The following is a 19562-nucleotide window of genomic DNA, read 5'->3' as shown; positions in this document are numbered from 1 at the left end:
AGTGCCGTCGCCGGGGTGAAGAGCGGCTCCCGGTGACAACTGACAGAAACAAGAGCTGGTGCCCGGAGGGGTGCCCCGCGGCAGCAGAGGGTGATGCCGGGTTACGCTGGGGGCGAAGCCAGGCGGGGAGCGGCCGAGATTCGGCCGGTGCGCTGGCAGAGCCGGTGACCTCCCCGGGAGGCCGGCTGGGGGGCCAGGCAGCGGGGCCAGCCGCCCCGCCGCCGCCTCGCTCCCCGCGGCGCCGCGGTGCCGGGCGGGAGGGCGGGGAGACCCGTTGCCGGCACTCCCGGTGTCGGAGCTGTCGGGTGTGAGACGAAACAGCACCTCGGGGGCAGGGCGGCAGCGCGCTGCAGGGGCTGTAAGGGGCAGATGCGCCGCCCGGGCCACGCAACCGGCGGCGGCCCCGGCCCGGCGGCGCCCCCGCACCGCCCCCAGTACGCGCCTGGCGTCATCCGCCGGCCCCCATCGGCGGCAACCGGCGCCAGGGCCGGCGCTGTCGGCACTAGATTGGTACTGCCTGGGCAGCGCGCAGCACGCCAGTCTCTCGCGCGCCGCACCCTCCTCCCCCTCCGCGCGGTTGTACCTGCTCGCCCAGGCTGGCCCTCGCCCCGCCCCTCCTCGGGTTGGCCACGCCCCCGGCTCCTGGTCCCGCCCCGCTCGCCCCTGCTCCTCCCCCTTTGCGCTCGCGCCGCTCTCGCGCGCCTGCCCCCTCCCCCCGCCCGCTCTCTGTCAGTGCGGTGGCTGCGCCGGGAAACATGGCGGCGGAGGGGATGATATTAACGAACCACGACCACCAAATCCGCGTCGGGGTCCTCACAGGTAACGGGCCGCGGCCGGGGACGGCGCTGGGGAGAGGCGGGAGGCGGCCGCGGGTCGGTGCGCGCCGTCAGGCCGCCTCGCGGGTTTCCCCGGCGGCCGTCTCCTGTGGCGGCGCCGCCGCTGCGCAGGGAGCCGCCGCTCCGCCGTGCGTGCAGTAGCCGAGGGCTCGGCCCCGGCCGGGGGACGGGGACGTGGGGGCGGTGCTCCGGCCGCCGGCGCCGCGGCGGGGAGCGTGTGCGGGAGGCCGGGCGGTGTTGGGCGCCGCTGCCGCAGGCGGGCGGGCGAGCGAGCGAGCGGGCTACGGGGCGCCTCAGCCTGGGGGACTGGCCCGGGAACAACCCACCTGGAGGGGACGGAGCGCGGGGGTGGGCGTCTGCCGAAGGGGACGGGGGGGTCGAGACCTGGCCGGGCTTCGTCTAGGCGCGGCGGAGCTGTGAGTGCGAAGGCGTTTGAGAAGGGAGCCCGCGGCCAGCGCGGGCTGCGGGCCGGCGGGAGCCGGGCCTGCCTTCCCCGGAGGCGGCCTGAGCTCCCTGCCCCGGGGGATGCCTTTGAGCGTGGCACGCTCCGCACGGCAAACACCTTTAGGGTGGCTCCTTCCCCTCCCCTCCCTGCCTTTACTTTCGGGGATGGGGGGTGCGTGTGCCTGTGTGCTTTCTGTTGGGAGGGGGCGGAGGGCATGTGTGATGCCGCTGGTCATAGCGCATGGGTGATCCTTTAATAACCCCCTGGCCCGTGACACGCGATGGTTGCCCAGAACGGTTCCCGGAGCCGTAGCCGGTACGTGTGTTGCAGGCTTCGGGGTTTCTTCCGCCTTTGGGGGGCCCTTTGCGGTTATTCCGGTATACCGTGGAGCTCGGCGCTCCGGTGGCAGTGCGGTGCGCCCAGAAATGAAGCCCCGAGGGGTTCGAGTGTGTAAGGGCGTCAGTAGCGTTTCTGGGGAAGGAAGGGGTGAGAGATGTTAGTGAAATTTTTGCGCGTCAAGCTCAGTAGCTTTCATCGGGAGCCTGGGAAGACATGACTGTTCGTGGGAAGCAGCGTTGTGAGCGCGCTTAGGGGTCGGAAGGTGTTCGGGGTGAAAGGGGAGGCGTTCGTAGGAGGGGAGGCCTGGAGTTAACCCGAGAGTTATTTATTAAACCCAGCGATATTTACCCCGAACGTCCCCGTCTCACGCCTTCTTCGGAAGCGGGTCCGTGCCCGCGGGCAGCGGCCGGGCCGCCCGGGGGGGCGGAGGGGCGGTGGCAGCCCCGGCGCGGCGGTCGCTGTTGCCCGGCCGGGTGCTGAACCCCGGCGCCCGGGGTGGGGGGGTGCCGCGGGGGCAGGAGTCCAGCCCTTCCTGAGAAGGGTTTAGCTGCAAGGTTATTTTGACGGTGAACTGCTAGGAAAGCACGGTGTAATAGAAGTGGAAATCCTCAGCGTTGCTTTCAAATTTCAGGCAGTCATATCCTTAATAAGGGCAGGGCAGGTTTGACCAGATGCAGGAGTCGAATTGGGGGAGTTTGTACCTTTTGTTCTGGAAAGCTAGGACGTGCATGCGATTATATATTATTGTAAAAGTTAAAGTGAGAAGAAGGTGTCTGCTAACAGAGTGCTCTTTGCATATTTTGTACAACTTCATGCTGTGTAACTTGGATTATTATTTTCTGTTGATCAGTGAGTTGTAATGATTTTTCACCTGTAAATGTTCCCAGAATGCAGTACCAGATACATATGGTGTTACAATCATTTAAATAATGATTAAGTCCCACAAAAGATTCAGATAATCTTTCAGAATACATAGGTTTTTATTTTGTACTATGAAACCTGTTTGGACACTATTAAACTCTTTTAACTTTGTATCATAATTTGCAATTCCATTGAGAAGAGCAAGTGGCCTGATTTTAATTTTTTGTTTTTAAAGGAAAAACAAAAGGCATGAGCGAACTCAACAGTTTTAGCCCTTTTCCCTGTAATGCCATTGCTTTGAATTGCAGGCTGAAAAATTTTGCAAAGAATTATTTTGCCATTTTGAAAGGGGCCACTTTGGTTTCTAACAAATTTCCTAGCCCCCTTTTTGTGCATGTCTGTAGATATGAAATAAAATTTTATATGAATCTGTTTCTTTAATATCATATATTTGGCCAAACTTAATTATTTTCCACTCTGGCATTTCCTTTAACCCCTGAAAGAGAATATTTGTATTTTGGATTGGGTTTGGACCCCCTTGTTGTTTGTGCTGTTTCAACTGTCGAAAGACAGCAAATTTATAAACTTAGTCTTCTGAATTTTTCTCATAGAAATGAACTAATAATTGCTTCTTGGCTGGCGTATGAAGGAATAAGTGTAGGAATGGAAAGGTTAGGTATGAGCACTATTTTTTGGTTTAGTCATTAGTGATTTAGCTCAGTGATCAGATATCAGATAATTAACATAACATGACTTCTTTAGCTTTTCTAATTAAGATCATAGCCATATGTCTATTTTCTTAGCAGTATATACTTGTGGGCTTATCAGACAGATATATACGTTTATGTTCCTGTTAGACCTGGTTTACTCAGTTTAGAAAGTACCATTATTGCACCCTATTGTAGTATTCAGACGGAATTTAAATTTAGTTAGGAGTAACTCCTTTGAATTAATTTGGAATAAAGTTGTATGTTTATTTTTAAATGAGGATATAAAAAAATTATTTGGGTGCATTGTTAGTCTTGTCTGTTGTTGAGGTTGATGCACATGGCTCCAGAGTATGTTAATACAGAGTTAATAATGTTTGTTGTGTAGCTTAGTTTCATTGCATTCAATTTTGTTTTGAGTAAGTTATTGTATTTAGTTTTGCTTAGTAGGCCTTTGTGTTTGTAGGTGTATTGCTAGTTTCCTATCTAGAAACAAATGTGTATTTCTTGACTTGTGACAAATTAAGACAGGTACAATGGATTAGAGAAATAGAAAGTTAGCTTATTGTTTGGCCAAAGTAACTTATTGTGTTCAAATGCAAAATTATGCAGAATGCAGCACCTTGTTTTTTTTAAAAAAATGACCTGTTAACTTCTATTATATCCAAACTGTCAAGGTCTTTTAGTTAAGAATCAATAAGAAGCAAGGAGTCCATAATTAGGACATTTTCTCAACGTGAAAGAACTGTCTTCCTGAAATGTGGAAAAGTACTTTAGTGTATAGAGCATCTGCTGACTTGCAGATGTCATTCATGATTATTTTTGAGTCTCTATGTAGAAAGTTGTAGAGTTAAGCTTATTTACTGAAACAGGAGGAAATATAAACAATGATGGATTAAAAAACTGTGAAACTTGTTGTAAACTAGAGGGTTACATCTTACGCGAATAGGAAGTCTCACTAGTTTGTGGATAGAAAATTGAGTTCTAATTTTTGTGCCTTATCATTTCAAGACATTTTGCAGCATGTGAAAAGAGTGCAAGTGTGAAAGTGTCGTATTCAGCCCCAGTGTTTAATGAAGTGTTCAGATTAAAGAACTGCTTGCTTAGGTTGAAAACCTAGGTTTTCCTTCTTCTACCGTTGATACATAGTGCAGGCACAGGAAGTAATAATAGAGCTTCAGCGTTATGTTGTCATGAGGTTACCTTTATGGTAAAACACATTGTGAAAGGACTGTGATGCTAACTGTCTGATTGGGAGATTTTTGTAATGGAGATAGCAGAGTTGGGCTAACAATGGCCAAAGCTTTGTCATTTAAGTGTTCCACACATCTTCTTTTAAAAAAGAAACACACACAGAGAAACAAGAAATGCGGGGTAGATAAACAAGTAAAAAAGAGGAAAAATGGCTACATTTATGGTAAAGGTTGGTTTACATGCATGCTCTGTCTGCAGTGTTCTACACCAGTGCTTTCTTAGTAAAATACAATTTTGATATGGAATTATTCTGGTTGCCCCTTGCAAGCCTTTCATGTTTGGAAATCTCTAACAGAATGGCTGTTAATCAGTTACCATTGATATCAGGATATTGAACCTGGATTAGTAAGTACAGAGTTTCGTAATGCTGAAGTTGGCTAGAAAAGAGAGGAAAATGTGTGCGGTGCTCAGAGTTGAATCAATATTAGGTTAATCTTCACTGGTGGTAACATTGGTAAAAGTTACATAATCTGTGACCTTTCTTGTTATGTGAGGGACTAAGCAGACCCTTGACTAGAACAGTGCAGAGAGATCTAAATGATGTTGCCATCTCCACTAACCTCTCCATCCCCATTTTCTTCTTATTTACCTGTCTTCTTATTTTCTGTCCAGTGAGCATCTAGTGTAGTTGGTCAAAACTTGATGTTTTGTTACATGTTTTTTCAGAATATTCCTGGTAAAAACATTGACGAATTTGGGGTTGGCTAATAAAGCTTCATTCAGTGTTTGCTTTTGAGGCAGGCCTGTGAGAAAGGGTCATCACCAGACACAAAGAGCATTTTCTGTCTTTGCTCCTGTTTTTGTATTGTTTCTTACTTGTTTTAAAAAAATAATCTCAGACTTTCTTTTTCAGAATAGTTCTTTCATATTTAGTATTGCTTAAAAAGTGGTGATATAGCTTTTCACCTTTATGAATCATTTTTACAATTAAAGGGAATAAGGGGTTTTGGCAAAATGGAACCCTTCACTCATGATTTCTTCTTCAGATGCTTTATTCTTCCTTTTTTCCTCTAACTAAAGATTAAAACATTTGGAATGATAGTTGTTGCCATGGGCCTATGCAATAAAGCAGACAAAGGTTTCTGAATGCATAGCCTCAGACCTCGTTTAACCTCTTAACACTGTAGTGTGAAAAATTACACTAGCATCTTTAAGTGTCTGAGACCATTTAGTTTGTTGAAATAACACAGCATGTACACATTGTGTCTGAATTTATCACTTTGAAGCAAGCATTCTTCTCAGATAGTGAGGGTGTTGTCTGCTTGAGAACATCATCCAAAGAAAGAGATTACCTGGGCAGATCTGAAGTTCACCGATGTAAAAGTTTTATAAAAATTATCTTTGAGAAATGTGGGGAACAAAATACTTAGTGTGTCACTATTTGTTGGTCAGACTGTTTCAGAAATGTATCTGCTGTTGGTTTTCCAACTAAAAATTCATATGCCCCTCTCCTACTTTATGAGATACTTTCTCACGACTTTCCTCTAAGACTCTTCATTAATAGTGTGCAAGTTGCAAGATCTTTGCTCAGTGGTGATGCTGTTTGTGTTTTGGACATGCATCCGAAGTTACAGTAAACTTTCTTGCAGAGGTGTGGGTGGGAGGGTAAGGACTGACAGGAAGTTTGCTAGGACTTGTCAAATTGCCCAGTTGTCTGAAGTGAGGTTGGTTAGCTTTTTACATGTGCCTTTCTCTCAAAAACTACGTCTTATTGGGCACTCGTCTTCAAAACAGATTCAAGTCAGTAGCTGTTCCTGGGAGCCTTAGTTTTCTTCCAAAAGCTTAGTTCAGCGAATGAATTGTAGCAGTAGAAAAATGCTGTACTTCCATTAACAGTAAAACATTCTAGACTCTGAGCAACATTGATTTTGTCTTTCCCAACTGTAAGGCTGTCATCATGTTGAGTTTATCCATAGAAACTAGGAGATCTACCACTTTGCCATTTGTAGCTGTAAGTCTTCACGAAAGCATTTCTTTCTGATTTTTTATGTGGCTATGATGATAAGCTTTTATGTCTAGTGAGTGTGATCCATACAGTTGTCCGGTTTTCTTTGTATAGTTTAACAGTGCTGAATAGGAACCTTTACCTTTTATAGTTAAAGAGGAGGAAAGTCCTGGATTTTTTTTCCCCCTGCAGTGTGGAGAAATTGGTGACTGGAATCTCACTGATAAAGCAGAGACTGTTTAACTTACAGTTTAATTTGTTTGCTGTGATATTGTTGCTTTTGAACCGGAAGAAGTGGAAACACTGAAGTTAAAAGCATGTAAAGCAAGAGATTACTTCCCAACTATACATGGATGTTTTAATTAATACCTACTTATGTAAGAAATGGCCATTAATGTGGAGGTTTATGTGTTCTTATAGAGCAGGGGTGAGAAGTCTTGTCTAATCAGTGTTTCTTAATTTGCAGTTTACTTACCCAAATACAGTTGAAAGACTTCCATCTTTGCCCATGCTCCATGTCTGTGGTTCATATTTAGCAGTACAGAGCTTATCCACTACATTATGCTTTCATTTACTTTTCTGGGTTTATATTTGTCCCCTTTTCCAGTACTGCAGGAGAACTTTCTGTGCTACTTACCTTAAAAATTAGTGATCATGGATTTCATGAAAACTAACTTAGTTCTGAGATAACCTTTTGTTGGTTTGCTGGTCTTGTTAAGTGGACGATAACAGAATATACGATCATCAGTCCATGCTTGGGAGAGTCTAGCATACAAAAGCCTGGTACGCAGACACAGAATTTCTCACCTTTAATTTTGATTTAGCCATATCTGTCTGTTTGCTGTTTGTTTTTTTCAAGTAAGAGAGTAGAGCATCTTTGTTGAGAGGTACTTTTATATCATGTTAGGATTTCACCCATAGCTTTTCTGAAAATGTCTATTTTGTAATTTATAGTACTTTAAAAGCAAAGAAGTTTGCTGTGCAGTGCCTTTGTGAAGCGAAAATTAAGATTTTCACTTTGCTTTTTCAAGCTAAAAAAGTTTATTTTGAATATGTGGGAATTTTTTTTTTTTTCCTTATTCTAATGGTTGAAACAGTTTCGCTGATAGGATTTAAAAATTTTTTTTTTGGACATAAGCAAGTATAGTTTTTGTTGTCTGCAATTCGTGAGATCGATATTATGCAACAGGAGGACATGATAACAAGAGCTAACATTTGTTCTCATTTTTAGTTAGAATATTTATAAGATCTTGAAGTGCGGATTAAATAAAAGAAATAATTTACATTCTGTTCCTCTGTGTAGATGTAGTATGCAACTCTCTACTTCTTGTATTGAAATGCTTAGTAGTCTTGCATATGACAGAATTTTTCTTCAAAGTTTAGCAGAATGCCTGAAAAAGCTGTTCTTGGAGAACAGGGGACAGTAAAGAACCATATGGGAAATGAGCAGGTAGCACACTTTTATGTGGGATGTTCTTAACTAATAAAGTAGCATAGCCTTTTAGGTTGGGTTTTTTTTTTTTTTTTAATCACAAAACAATTGAGAAGAGTAAGTTGAAGTTTACAAGGAACGGTAATTGCATAAAAAAGTGCTCTGGAAAAATAGGCTTAATTAGGCAGTTTCTTAGAAAAACTCTTTTTGCAAGTAAGTATTTTTGCATTTGTATATGATGTTTTGTTTGCTTGTTTTGTTTTCATACTGATTTACTGAGGCCTATTTTATGCCTAACTTACTTGTCAAGTGGAAAAAAACTAGCATAAACCCTCAAAAATAATCTTCTTCTATGTACATTTTGCAAAATCCTGCAAAACAGGGCTTTATCCTACTATAACAAGGTGGGTGGATGATATTAATGATATTTTGTAAGGAATAAAATGCATTGTCTGTTCCTTGTACTATGAGATAAATAGCAAAACTTCCACTGGCTGACTTCAGTGATTTAGTGAATAGCTGTGTATTACAAAACCTATTTTTGAGCAGTAAAGTGTTTTTTGATGTATACCAAGACCTGAAAGAACTGACTCAATATTAATTTAGCTCCATGTGCGAGTTACCTAGATCAGTAATCTTTAATAGTTTTATACATAATATGACACTTCATTATGTATTCAACATACAAATTGTATTAATAGACCAGTATAGTAATATATTATGTACTGCATACGTATTTAGGACCACAACTATAGAAATACATGTTTCTCAGATATACTTTTTCCTTTTCTAATTAAATTATATCACTTACTATGTAGTAGAATGAAGAAGCAAAATGCATGTGGGCTTTGAACTATAATATATTTGGGGCTTTTGAGTACTTACTGTATGGTTATGAAATTCTTAGTTTTCTTCGTTGTACTGTATATTATAGAGAATATAAAATCTATGTGGAATATTTTTCATTTGAAAAATCTTTCTTGTATTTATTTTGTTGGATTTCCTCTATATTATACATGACTTTTGAGACCTAAAAGTGGGAAGTAGAAATTTAAGTATATGGTGTAGTTTTGCTTGTTTGTTTTTAGCTGGTGCTTTGATTTTTGGATTTTTTTGGGGTTTCTTGGCTTTTGTTTTGCCTTTTTTTTAAAAAAAAAAAAAAGTATGCTGTGGGGGATTTAAGGTCGTACTGAAATCTAGGAAGAGAGCTGTTATTCAGAATCATTTTATGGGAAGCTGTACGGATGAAGAACAATATGCATTCTTCAGGAACTAAAATGAATTTCAGTGAAGTATCCTGCAGATCTCACTCAGAAGGGGAAGTTTCCTAGAATCTCTTCAGATGACGGAACAGGCAGAGATTGCCATTAAAAAAAATAACACGCCCTTTTCTCTTAGCAAGCTGCTTTGATGCCCTGGGATAGGCCATTTAGGGAGGGACTGATAGCAAGGCCTGAGGGGAAGTCTGTAAAGCCATCATCCAGTCATTCTTATAGAGACACTGAATGTGGCACTAGTTAGGAATTTGACAAACCAGTACACTGCTTCTCTGCTATTTCTTAGCCCTGCCTGAAACAATTTTCATGGGATTATGAAGACAGACCAGACTTGATGTTGATGTTGGGCAGGTATGTATCCTTTTACCTAGGTACTTGCAAATCTTGTCTTAGGAAAGATTGGCTGGCACTGTATGTTTCTGGAAGAAGGAAATTTCCAGGAATTCAAATAGATATGAGGTAGTTTCTGACTGACATGGTTCTTTCGTATACTGTAGAGTAGTGGCATAGCAGTGTAGACGGTGAGAAGCCAAAGGCTTACTGTGTACTCCCTGTCAGAATCTTCATCTCAGATAAAAATCAGGAGAAAGCGGCAAGATGCCTAAAAGTAAGTACATATCTAGTGAGAAAATGCCTGTTGTTTCTAGAAAAAACAAAGATTAAAGGGAATAGGTACTTCTCATTTCCTCTTTTTTTAGCTTCATATTTCTTTTTAGTTGTCTGAATACTCAAGGGGAGATATTAAATAAGCCTACAGCAAATCAAGGATCCTCAAAATCAGCTTCCTTGGACAAATAAGCTGTAAATTAAGCATACTGAGGAAAAATGTTGTAAAACATATCTTTAAAAGATAGTGCAGGGACAAAGTGTTTCTGTAGGTAATACTCAGAAAACTCCAGAGATGCTGGGAAAAAGTCACAACAGATGCTCGTATGTGTGTAACTCCCTCTGATTTAAACTTCAGCATTGCTGTTATGCTCTGGTTTAATACTTTAAGAAAATTTAGAGAATATTTTAGAACAAATGGTATATAAAGCGCAGTTTTGGGGGAATGTTTTTGTAATCTCCAGATTTTTCTCCTACTGTCATTATGATGTCCTGAAAGAATTCCTTCTCAGATAGTCACTCTAATGATGTTCCTTTTCCTTGATAGACATCTGTAGTAGATCAGTGAGGTATAACTCCCTAGCTACTAGCTGTAGCTAAATCTAAGTGAAAGTGCTTCTAGTTATTGTAGAATATACTTGATGGTAGGCTTTTTTAATGATCACTATAATTGAACAGACTGAAAAGTCTGGGGAGTGAATTTCCTTCCCTCCCAGCCTCCTGTTGCGAGGGATTCCAAACCATTGTGGACATGCAGACATTTATTTTGGCATTTAGCAAGATAAAGAGAAGAAGAAACCAGTGAAAGGTGTGTAGAATAAACCAGGAGGCTTAAGAGGGTGTTGAGATTTTTGAGAGAAATCTTATAACTTTTTCAAGTAAATGTGACTAGAGGGTAGCACTGTGTGGCATAATTCTCTGGACAGAAGGCAAGGCACAGAGCTTCAAGAAGTTGGGAATGGTCATGTTAGTAAGATGTATATGGTTCAAGTTGGATATATTTAAACTGCTGCAGAATCTAAGGTTATTCTGACATCAGTAGGGAGGTAAGCTGTAAAACCTTAAGGTCTGATCTTGCCAGTTAAATTCCAGTGGGGTAAGAATTAAAACTATCACTAATATCTCCAATATTCAGGACCACCTTATCTGAGTGAGACTCAGCCTTTTTTTTCTAAGCATCGAAGATCAAAATCGAAACTCTAAAGTTCATCTTAAAAGCAACCGCTGAAAAAAGCAACTGCTGAAGAATTTCCTGTGATCATTAAGCTTCAAGGATGCTCACCTGCCTGTTCCTATTTCTTTATTCCAAAGGGTATAGCTCTAGTTTATGCACAATGGTTTCAGTGCATGACTTTTCTCTTTGGCTTGGCAGCTGATCAAAGAGAATTAGTGAAAATACTAGTTGTCATTTCACCATTGTTTTGTCAGAAAAGGGTTCAAGTAGACTTTTTTAGAGTGCTTTGATGAACAGAACATCTTTCTGGAGAAGGCATCTGAGGCAAATTTCTGTATAGCATTAAACTGGGACATCATGGATTATCCTTAATAATAGAAAAAACTCTTAATTCCCTGATAGCATGTCTTATATTTGGTTATTGTTATGTGTAAGAAGCTGTGAGGACTCATCAAATAGTAAGAGAGATTTTAGATATGTAATAGTAATCATTTTCAGTATTTCTTACGGAATAGTAGCAGCTTCTGGTACCCTTCCCAATAATTTTAGCAAGTCTTCATATTCAGATTATTCTTAGTATCCTTTTTCTGCACCGAATGAACACCTGCTAAAAATGTTCTACTACCTGTACTTCAGCCTCTAGAAAGTAAATTCAGCTGTGCACATGAAAAATACACAGACAAAACCCACTTTAAAATGAATGGTTGAGATGTCATCAGCATCTAGAAAGTATCTAACAATTAGGGCACATTCAAGAGCTTCCTCTCTGTTTAAACATCAGCCTGGAGCCATTTAAGGCAACAGCAAAATATATATTATAATTCATTCAAAGCTTAAATTTAAACTTAACCCCTTAGATGCTGACGTTCCAACTAGCAGCCATCGCAGGAAAATACAGGCAGATGCAGAAATTCTTTGTATTTGGATAATTAGGTGCTCTCTTGATTCTGCAATGGTAAGTAGACAATTTTTTAAAAAAATCTTTACTTTTGTGCTGTACCTACATAAGTCTTTTGACTGTAATTCAGTAAGTTAACTTACCTTTTGTGATTTCACTCAATTCAAGTGAAGTTGGTGCTAGCAAGTAGTGCAGCCGAAGAAGCAAATTTGTAGAGCAAACTACTTAGAACTGGGGGCTTCGCATCCGCACTGTTCACGGTGTTTTGCTCCACACTAGCTCAAAACCCATGGAGTGAACGCTAAGTAATGGTTGGAGTGCATTAGGTCCACTCTTGGAGTACATCTCGTTTTGTTGTCCAAAATGAATTCAGCATTCCTGGTTTGATCCTTGTCTGCACTGTGAACCAAAGTGTGGCGATTGCGGACCGTCAGGACCTTGAAAGCCACACTCTTGAACAAAACAGAAACACTAATATAGACTCACTATTTGCTATTTTTTGCCTCCACAGGATTGTGTGTGCCTCCTACAATTCTTGTGCGTGCCAGAGAGGTCTTCCAGTGGGTAGTGCTGAGGAGACTGTCCCGATGGTGGAAAGGGCCCAGAAAGATACTGGCTCTTGGACTGTTTACATGTTTACACTAATATTTAGTTTGAACAGGCCCTCCCCGTACCTAGCTGACTTGTCTGTTAGGAAAATACATGTAGCAGTTTGTCAGGGATTTTATCTTCTTGCATTCACTACATCTCAAGCTGTGTTATTCAGAGATAATTTTCTTCTGGTGTGCCATGCAGTCTGCTATAACTGGTCACTGCTTTAGAGCCCAACAGGACTCTGCCCAGGTTTAATCTCATGCCCTGTGGAATTTTGGGCATGGTCCTATCATCACTGCTGCCTGTTCACTGCCACGCTGTGCTGCGGTGTGCTGGCATAAGCTGTTGTGTGGCTGTGCAGGCAGGGAACCGAAACAGCTGAAACTTAACCTGCCGGTAAAAAGGAATCCTTTCCAGCTGAATCAGCTGTGTGATCTCGTTCAGCACTGAGCTCTGCAGACTTCTGCTCTAGTAGGTGAATGGTGAGCAAGGCTGGCAATTTTTTACGTCTACTGTAAAATTTTTTAGACCCTGTTCTTTCTTTAGTACTCTTCTATCCTGCCATTTTTCACTCTGTGCAAAACTAATTTAACTGGCTAACCTAATGGAAAACTACTCTTCTTTTTGAGAGATTAGTTTTCTGCAGCCTGAACAAATTGCATCAATTCAGCGAGGGACGTCAGGAGTGCCAGTGTGAGGGAGGGGCTGGATTGCACAGGTGGGATAGGTAAGGGTGGGAGATGGGACTTCTGCATTCTGATCACAGCTCAGACAGGTGTAATGATCTGTTGGTTTTGTGTAGTTCACTTGCATTAATTCAGAAGTTAGTCTTGACACTCCTTTATCTAACTAAGTGTTGTCTCCTTTCTTACAAGTGCTGCTTTGTCAGGCCAGGTATCCTCTCAGTGGTATTAACTAGCTTGTCCTGATTGACAAGCAAAGACACTGCCTCCACTTAATAACAAGCAGGAAAAAAACACAGTGAAGGGAGGGAAGGATTTGCCCACTATAGGAAATTATTTTGAGGAGGGGGTAAGTCAAGATATATTTTCCTGTTTTCTATGTAAACTTCTTTGATTCATGTGGGTAGTAGCTAGGTGAGTATGAAGGCTATGCTAGGCATTTATGCTTAATGAAGAGCTGAACGTTTGGTAACTTGTATATGTTAGGTAGCTAGAAAAGCTGAATATTAGACTTCTGCAGTGTTAAATTTGGGAAAAGGTGAACACTACATTACACATTTATAGGCAAGTAGGGTCTCTTTTTATTAGTGTGTTAATTTTTAATAGGCAAAACTTCTAACATTTAGTTTTTGTAACTTTCATTTTCTTGACTACAGTATGCCTGACAGAACTAATTTGAAGACTATATGCATATTATTTATCTATATACACATATAAACATTTATTATATTATATATTAAATAATAAATATATATGTGTCAAATTACCCATTTTTACCAGATCTAATTTGCTTTCTGCTTGAGGGTCTTTGGCACCATTCAATCTGTCATCTTACTTACACTCAGTATAGTTTTTCTAAGCATATCTTTACCAGTCAAATTAGCTAAGATGCTAACTTTGAGGATTCTAACCTGATATATACTAAATGGCAGTTGATATGCTATTGACTTATTTTTCTTTTGTTGGACACCTGTCTGTACACCAGCTATTTAAAACCTCTGCATGCAAGATCATTTTCTAATTTCACTTTTGTCCTGCATACTTTCTTCTTGCTGACCTGAACAGAATCATTACCTTTCTCTTGAGTGGACTGTTATCCATGTGATGGAGGTAACTGAAACAACCAGTCACAGGCATCAGCTAGTTGGGTAAGTCAGGCTTTGGGATTCTTGATATTTCCTTAAGAAGGGGGAGGGATTGAGATGAAGAAGGAGGATAGATAGTTTAGTTATAGAATTGTGGTCAGTGGACCATGTGCATTTATTTAAGGCCTTATTTCACTGCAAATCAGAAGCCTGCTGATCCATGCATTTGTCCAATATTATATGTTTCTATGGTCTCCATGGCTACTAATTATGTATTGACCGTGGTTTTGGCATGCAAACACAATGCTTGGAGTTAAAGGTAGCTAGCTAAACTGAGTTTTGTAAGTTGCAATGTAAGTAGCATCTTCAGTATTAAGACCTACGTCTGCAGTGGAAGTGTGATTTTTAAAATGGCAGAAAATAGTGAAATGCTGTAGTCACTGAAAAAGCAATCCTATCATTGAAAAGCACTCCTTCTAGAAGAGAAAGTTAAGGATTAATAATAATAATTGAATTTTATGGGAAGTAGGAGAGAAAGAAACTATAGAGGAGACTGATAGCCACATTATATAAATCAAAACCATATAATAAAATATAGCTTCTAGCAAAGAATGTAGAGACTGAGATTATACAAATGAGGTGTAAAGGCTGTTAATGGAAAGCAGTCTAGCTAAACAGGGAAAAAGACTTGTGTGCTTAACGATTATGCCTCTGTAGGTATCTTCAAGTGTCCCATTCACTAGAAAAGTTTTAACATATCACTTAATGGCAAAATTAGGAAACTGCTTTTATAAAAAGCATAGAGAAATAAACCAAATATGCCAAATGCTTGTAATCCCAGTAGTCTCTCCTTAAAAATCCCTCACTGAGCCTTATTCAAAGTTGACAAATATTGAATCGTTTAGCAATTCTGTATGATAAATTTGTCTTTTACTCCATTTTATTAGTAGTGAAATTAATCCCACTTAGAGAAGTAAGCTTGTCCACGAGCTCTCATTTATCCCAGCAAAATTTTTCATATATATTGTGAACGAAATGTGAACTGATCTGGTTGATAGTATTTTGCCAAGGTAGTTTTTGATGAATTGCTCTCTGTTTACTATGAGTAAATGCTTGTGCCCACACAGTAGAGATGGGAACAAGTTGCTGCCAGTAGAAAGAAGGTGTTTTTTTTTTGTTTTGGTAATGCATAAGAAAAACTTTTCATTGACCAAGGCATTAGTGCCTCGTGTTCTTAGGGAATATACCATTGTCAGGCTCTCAAAACTTGTATTGTTACTGCAGTGCACTTTTATCAAACTTCAGTTGGAAAAATCAGAAGTTACACTCTTTTAAAAAGGCTGAATGGATATGATCACATCTGGTAGCTTTGTGCACCACCTATTGTCCCCTGATTGCAATTTGAGAGTCGTTGACCTGAGCCTGCATACACTGGCCCAGAACTCAATTGCCTTCCTTTCACTTATCATGCTCACAGAAGCATATGCTGTTTGTTTGTGGGATATATCTCTTGGGTATAAAACGATTGGTTTCCTGTTTTTGTAGTGATTGTGCTACTTCTGGTGATGTCTGGTTGATCTGTGAATCTGCTCCTACTTTACTAACATCTTGTCTTCTTTCAGGAGAACATTAGATTATGTTTATTTTAATTATTTTTCTTTATTAACCTGTATAAAACTATTGGGTATTTGGTGAGGTTTCAGAATTAAATTATGGCTCCTAGTACAACTGATATAAAAAGTGTTGAAAAAAAGAGGGGGGGGGGAAGTACTCCCAAGATTTTCAGCAGTTCCTCTTTCCTTTCACCACCTCCCCATTCAGCAAAACGCTTGAGCTCACTACTTTCTTAATGCTTGCGAGAGACTAAAGCATTAAAAAATGCACCTCTGATGCAAATGGTGGATGAGCCAACTAGGAGAGGAGCATTGCTGGATCTTGTTCTCGATAACAAGGAGGGTCTGGTTGAAGCGGTGAAGGTTGAGGGCAGCCTTGGTTGTAGTGACCACGAGATGGTAGAGTTCAGGATCTCATGTGGCAGGAACAGAATATCTAGCAAAATCACAACCCTGGACTTTGGTAGGGCCAACTTCGGCCTTTTCAAGCAATTGCTAGGGGAAATCCCATGGGACAAGGTACTAGAAGGTAAGGGGGCCCAAGATAGTTGGTTAGCATTCAAGGACTGCTTCTTCTGAGCTCAAGATCAGAGCATCCCAGCAGGTAGGAAGTCAAGGAAGGGTACCAGGAGACCTGCATGGTTAAACAGGGAACTGCTGGGCAAACTCAAGTGGAAGAAGAGAGTGTACAGATCATGGAAGGAGGGGCTGGCCACTTGGGAGGAATATAAGTCTGTTGTCAGAGGATGTAGGGAGGCAACTAGGAAAGCTAAGGCCTCCTTGGAATTAAACCTTGCAAGAGAGGTCAAGGACAACAGAAAGGGCTTCTTCAACTACATTGCAGGTAAAGCCAACACTAGAGGCAATGTAGGCCCACTGACGAATGAGGTGGGGGCCCTGGAGACAGAGGATAAAAAGAAGGCGGAGTTACTGAATGCCTTCTTTGCCTCTGTCTATACTGCTGGAGGCTGTCCTGAGGAGCCCCGGACCCCTGAGGCCCCAGAAGAAGTCAGGATAGAGGAGGAATCTGTCTTGGTAGATGAGGGCTGGGTCAGGGACCAATTAAGCGATCTGGACGTCCATAAATCCATGGGCCCTGATGGGATGCACCCGCGGGTGCTGAGGGAGCTGGCGGAAGTCATTGCTAGGCCACTCTCCATCATCTTTGCTAAGTCATGGGCAACGGGAGAGGTGCCTGAGGACTGGAGGAAAGCGAATGTCACTCCAGTCTTCAAGAAGGGCAAGAAGGAGGACCCGGGTAACTATAGACCGGTCAGCCTCACCTCCATCCCTGGAAAGGTGATGGAACAACTTGTCCTTGGTGCTGTCTCTAGGCATATCAAGGATAGGGGGATCATTAGGGGCACTCAATGTGGCTTCACCAAGGGGAAGTCATGCTTAACCAACTTGATAGCCTTTTATGAGGACGTAACCCGGTGGATAGATGATGGTAAAGCTGTAGATGTGGTCTATCTCGATTTCAGTAAAGCGTTTGACACGGTCTCCCACAGCATCCTCGCAGCTAAACTGAGGAAGTGTGGTCTGGATGATCAGGTAGTGAGGTGGATTGTGAACTGGCTGAAGGAAAGAAGCCAGAGAGTGGTGGTCAATGGGACAGAGTCTAGTTGGAGGCCTCTGTCTAGCGGAGTCCCTCAAGGGTCAGTACTGGGACCAGTACTATTCAATATATTCATTAATGACTTGGATGAGGGAATAGAGTGCACTGTCAGCAGGTCGCTGATGTTTTGTGTCGCTGATGACACAAAACTGGGAGGAGTGGCTGACACACAGGAAGGCTGTGCTGCCATTCAGAGAGACCTGGACAGGCTGGAGAGTTGGGCGGGGAGAAATTTAATGAAATATAACAAGAGCAAGTGTAGAGTCCTGCGTCTAGGCAAGAACAACCCCATGTACCAGTACAAGTTGGGGGCAGACCTGTTGGAGACCAGCGTAGGGGAAAGGGACCTGGGGGTCCTAGTGGACAACAGGATGACCATGAGCCAGCAGTGTGCCCTTGTGGCCAAGAAGGCCAATGGCATCCTGGGGTGTATTAGAAGGGGTGTGGTTAGTAGGTCAGGAGAGGTTCTCCTCCCCCTCTACTCTGCCCTGGTGAGGCCGCATCTGGAATATTGTGTCCAGTTCTGGGCCCCTCAGTTCAAGAAGGACAGGGAACTGCTAGAGAGAGTCCAGCGCAGAGCCACGAAGGTGATTAAGGGAGTGGAACATCTCCCTTATGAGGAGAGGCTGAGGGAGCTGGGTCTCTTTAGCTTGGAGAAGAGGAGACTGAGGGGTGACCTCATTAATGTTTATAAATATGTAAAGGGCAAGTGTCATGAGGATGGAGCCAGGCTCTTCTCAGTGACATCCCTTGACAGCACAAGGGGCAATGGGTGCAAGCTGGAACACAGGAGGTTCCACATAAATATGAGGAAAAACTTCTTTACGGTGAGGGTGACCGAACACTGGAACAGGCTGCCCAGAGAGGTTGTCGAGTCTCCTTCTCTGGAGACGTTCAAAACCCGCCTGGACGCGTTCCTGTGTGATATGGTCTAGGTAATCCTGCTCCGGCAGGGGGACTGGAGTAGATGATCTTTCGAGGTCCCTTCCAATCCCTAACATTCTGTGATTCTGTATCAGGCCAACAGATTCCTTTGCTGTTATCTTCTTCCATGTCTGACTTTTCATCTTTGCATTTGGTTTAAATTGTGTTGCCTAAATACTGGAAATGGCTTTTCAGTGCTTTTCTGCTATTTTTGTATTGAAAGTACTTTTCACTTACTGTTATTTCTGTTCTTGTGTAAGTCAGTCTTGTTCTTTGTGAGTTGACAAAGGCTTACTGCCTTTGGAACTGACAGTAATATCTTTTGTTGCCTGTAACGTGACAAGTTATATGGAAATCTTAGCAGTGTTGTTTACTTTTCAATTTTTTTTTTTTCCTTTGGATGTATGTGCCTTGATCAAATATATCATATATCTTATTCACATTATTTTTGCTGTTAGGTGAAAAAGTCAACCTCTTGAATACAACTACATGGAGAGTTTTCTTACAGAATTTCTACTAAATGTCAAATGCTTGTTTTTGTGGAACTTTTTTTTTTGGAATTGCTTTGAGTTGATATCTTCTAGACTCTCAGGATTTCATTATCAGGTTATCAGGTCAATATTCATAATTACCTTTGTTTTCTCATTTCTCTCTCTTTTTTTAAAAAGTCTGACAGATGACAAGGCATCTCTTCCACTTTGCCTTTTATTTTGAAATGGTTGGGGGCCCCAAGAACAAGGGATGTTGAAAATACCTTAGACACTCGATTAACATAGACATACAAAACAAAGGGAAGCTTTTACAATTTGAAGAGTGGTAATGGCTGTAAGATAAGGAGGCTTCAGGATGGTCTCACTTCAGATGTCTGGGCCTTGGGTGGGCGATGCATAAGATAAGGGAATTGCTACAGCTACCTCAAAGGACGTGGCCTACGTGATCCCCGGACTGAGTTTGCGCAGAAGCAGGGGTCAGTCAGCGAACACAGTGAGGAAGACTACCGGCCTTCATCTGAAGACCCCTGAAGACCACCAGGGAAAACGACTGCGCATGCGAACGGACATTTGCATATCTCATGGTTATGTAAATGAGTTCTCGGAAATCCTATGACTATGTATAACTTTATGGTATATATTCTCTGAAAATTTGCCAAACCGGTGGAGCACTCATGGTGGATAATCCCCAGTGCTGCCCAGCGCTGCAATAAAGAATGCCTGCTTAATGACACACTCTGGTGTTATTGAGTTTTCTTTCGGACTCCTTACCCAGCCGCA

General features: G+C 42.3%; 1 protein-coding gene across 2 annotated transcripts in view; it reads left to right on the top strand.

Annotated features, from left to right (window-relative positions):
- The first annotated feature begins 704 nt into the window (after positions 1-704).
- The window catches only part of GPHN (gephyrin), a 333104-nt gene continuing 314246 nt past the window's right edge, over positions 705-19562 (top strand). For both annotated transcript variants that reach the window (XM_068397489.1, XM_068397488.1), the window contains exon 1: positions 705-819. In XM_068397489.1, the coding sequence (XP_068253590.1) occupies positions 756-819 (64 nt within the window). In that variant the 5' untranslated portion in view covers positions 705-755. The remainder of the gene's footprint in view (positions 820-19562) is intronic.

This window comes from Nyctibius grandis, chromosome 4 (genome assembly GCF_013368605.1).
Source record: "Nyctibius grandis isolate bNycGra1 chromosome 4, bNycGra1.pri, whole genome shotgun sequence".
NCBI classification, from domain to species: domain Eukaryota; kingdom Metazoa; phylum Chordata; class Aves; order Nyctibiiformes; family Nyctibiidae; genus Nyctibius; species Nyctibius grandis.
Note: the sequence above shows the minus strand (reverse complement) of the source record. Positions and strands in the feature narration are given on the sequence as shown.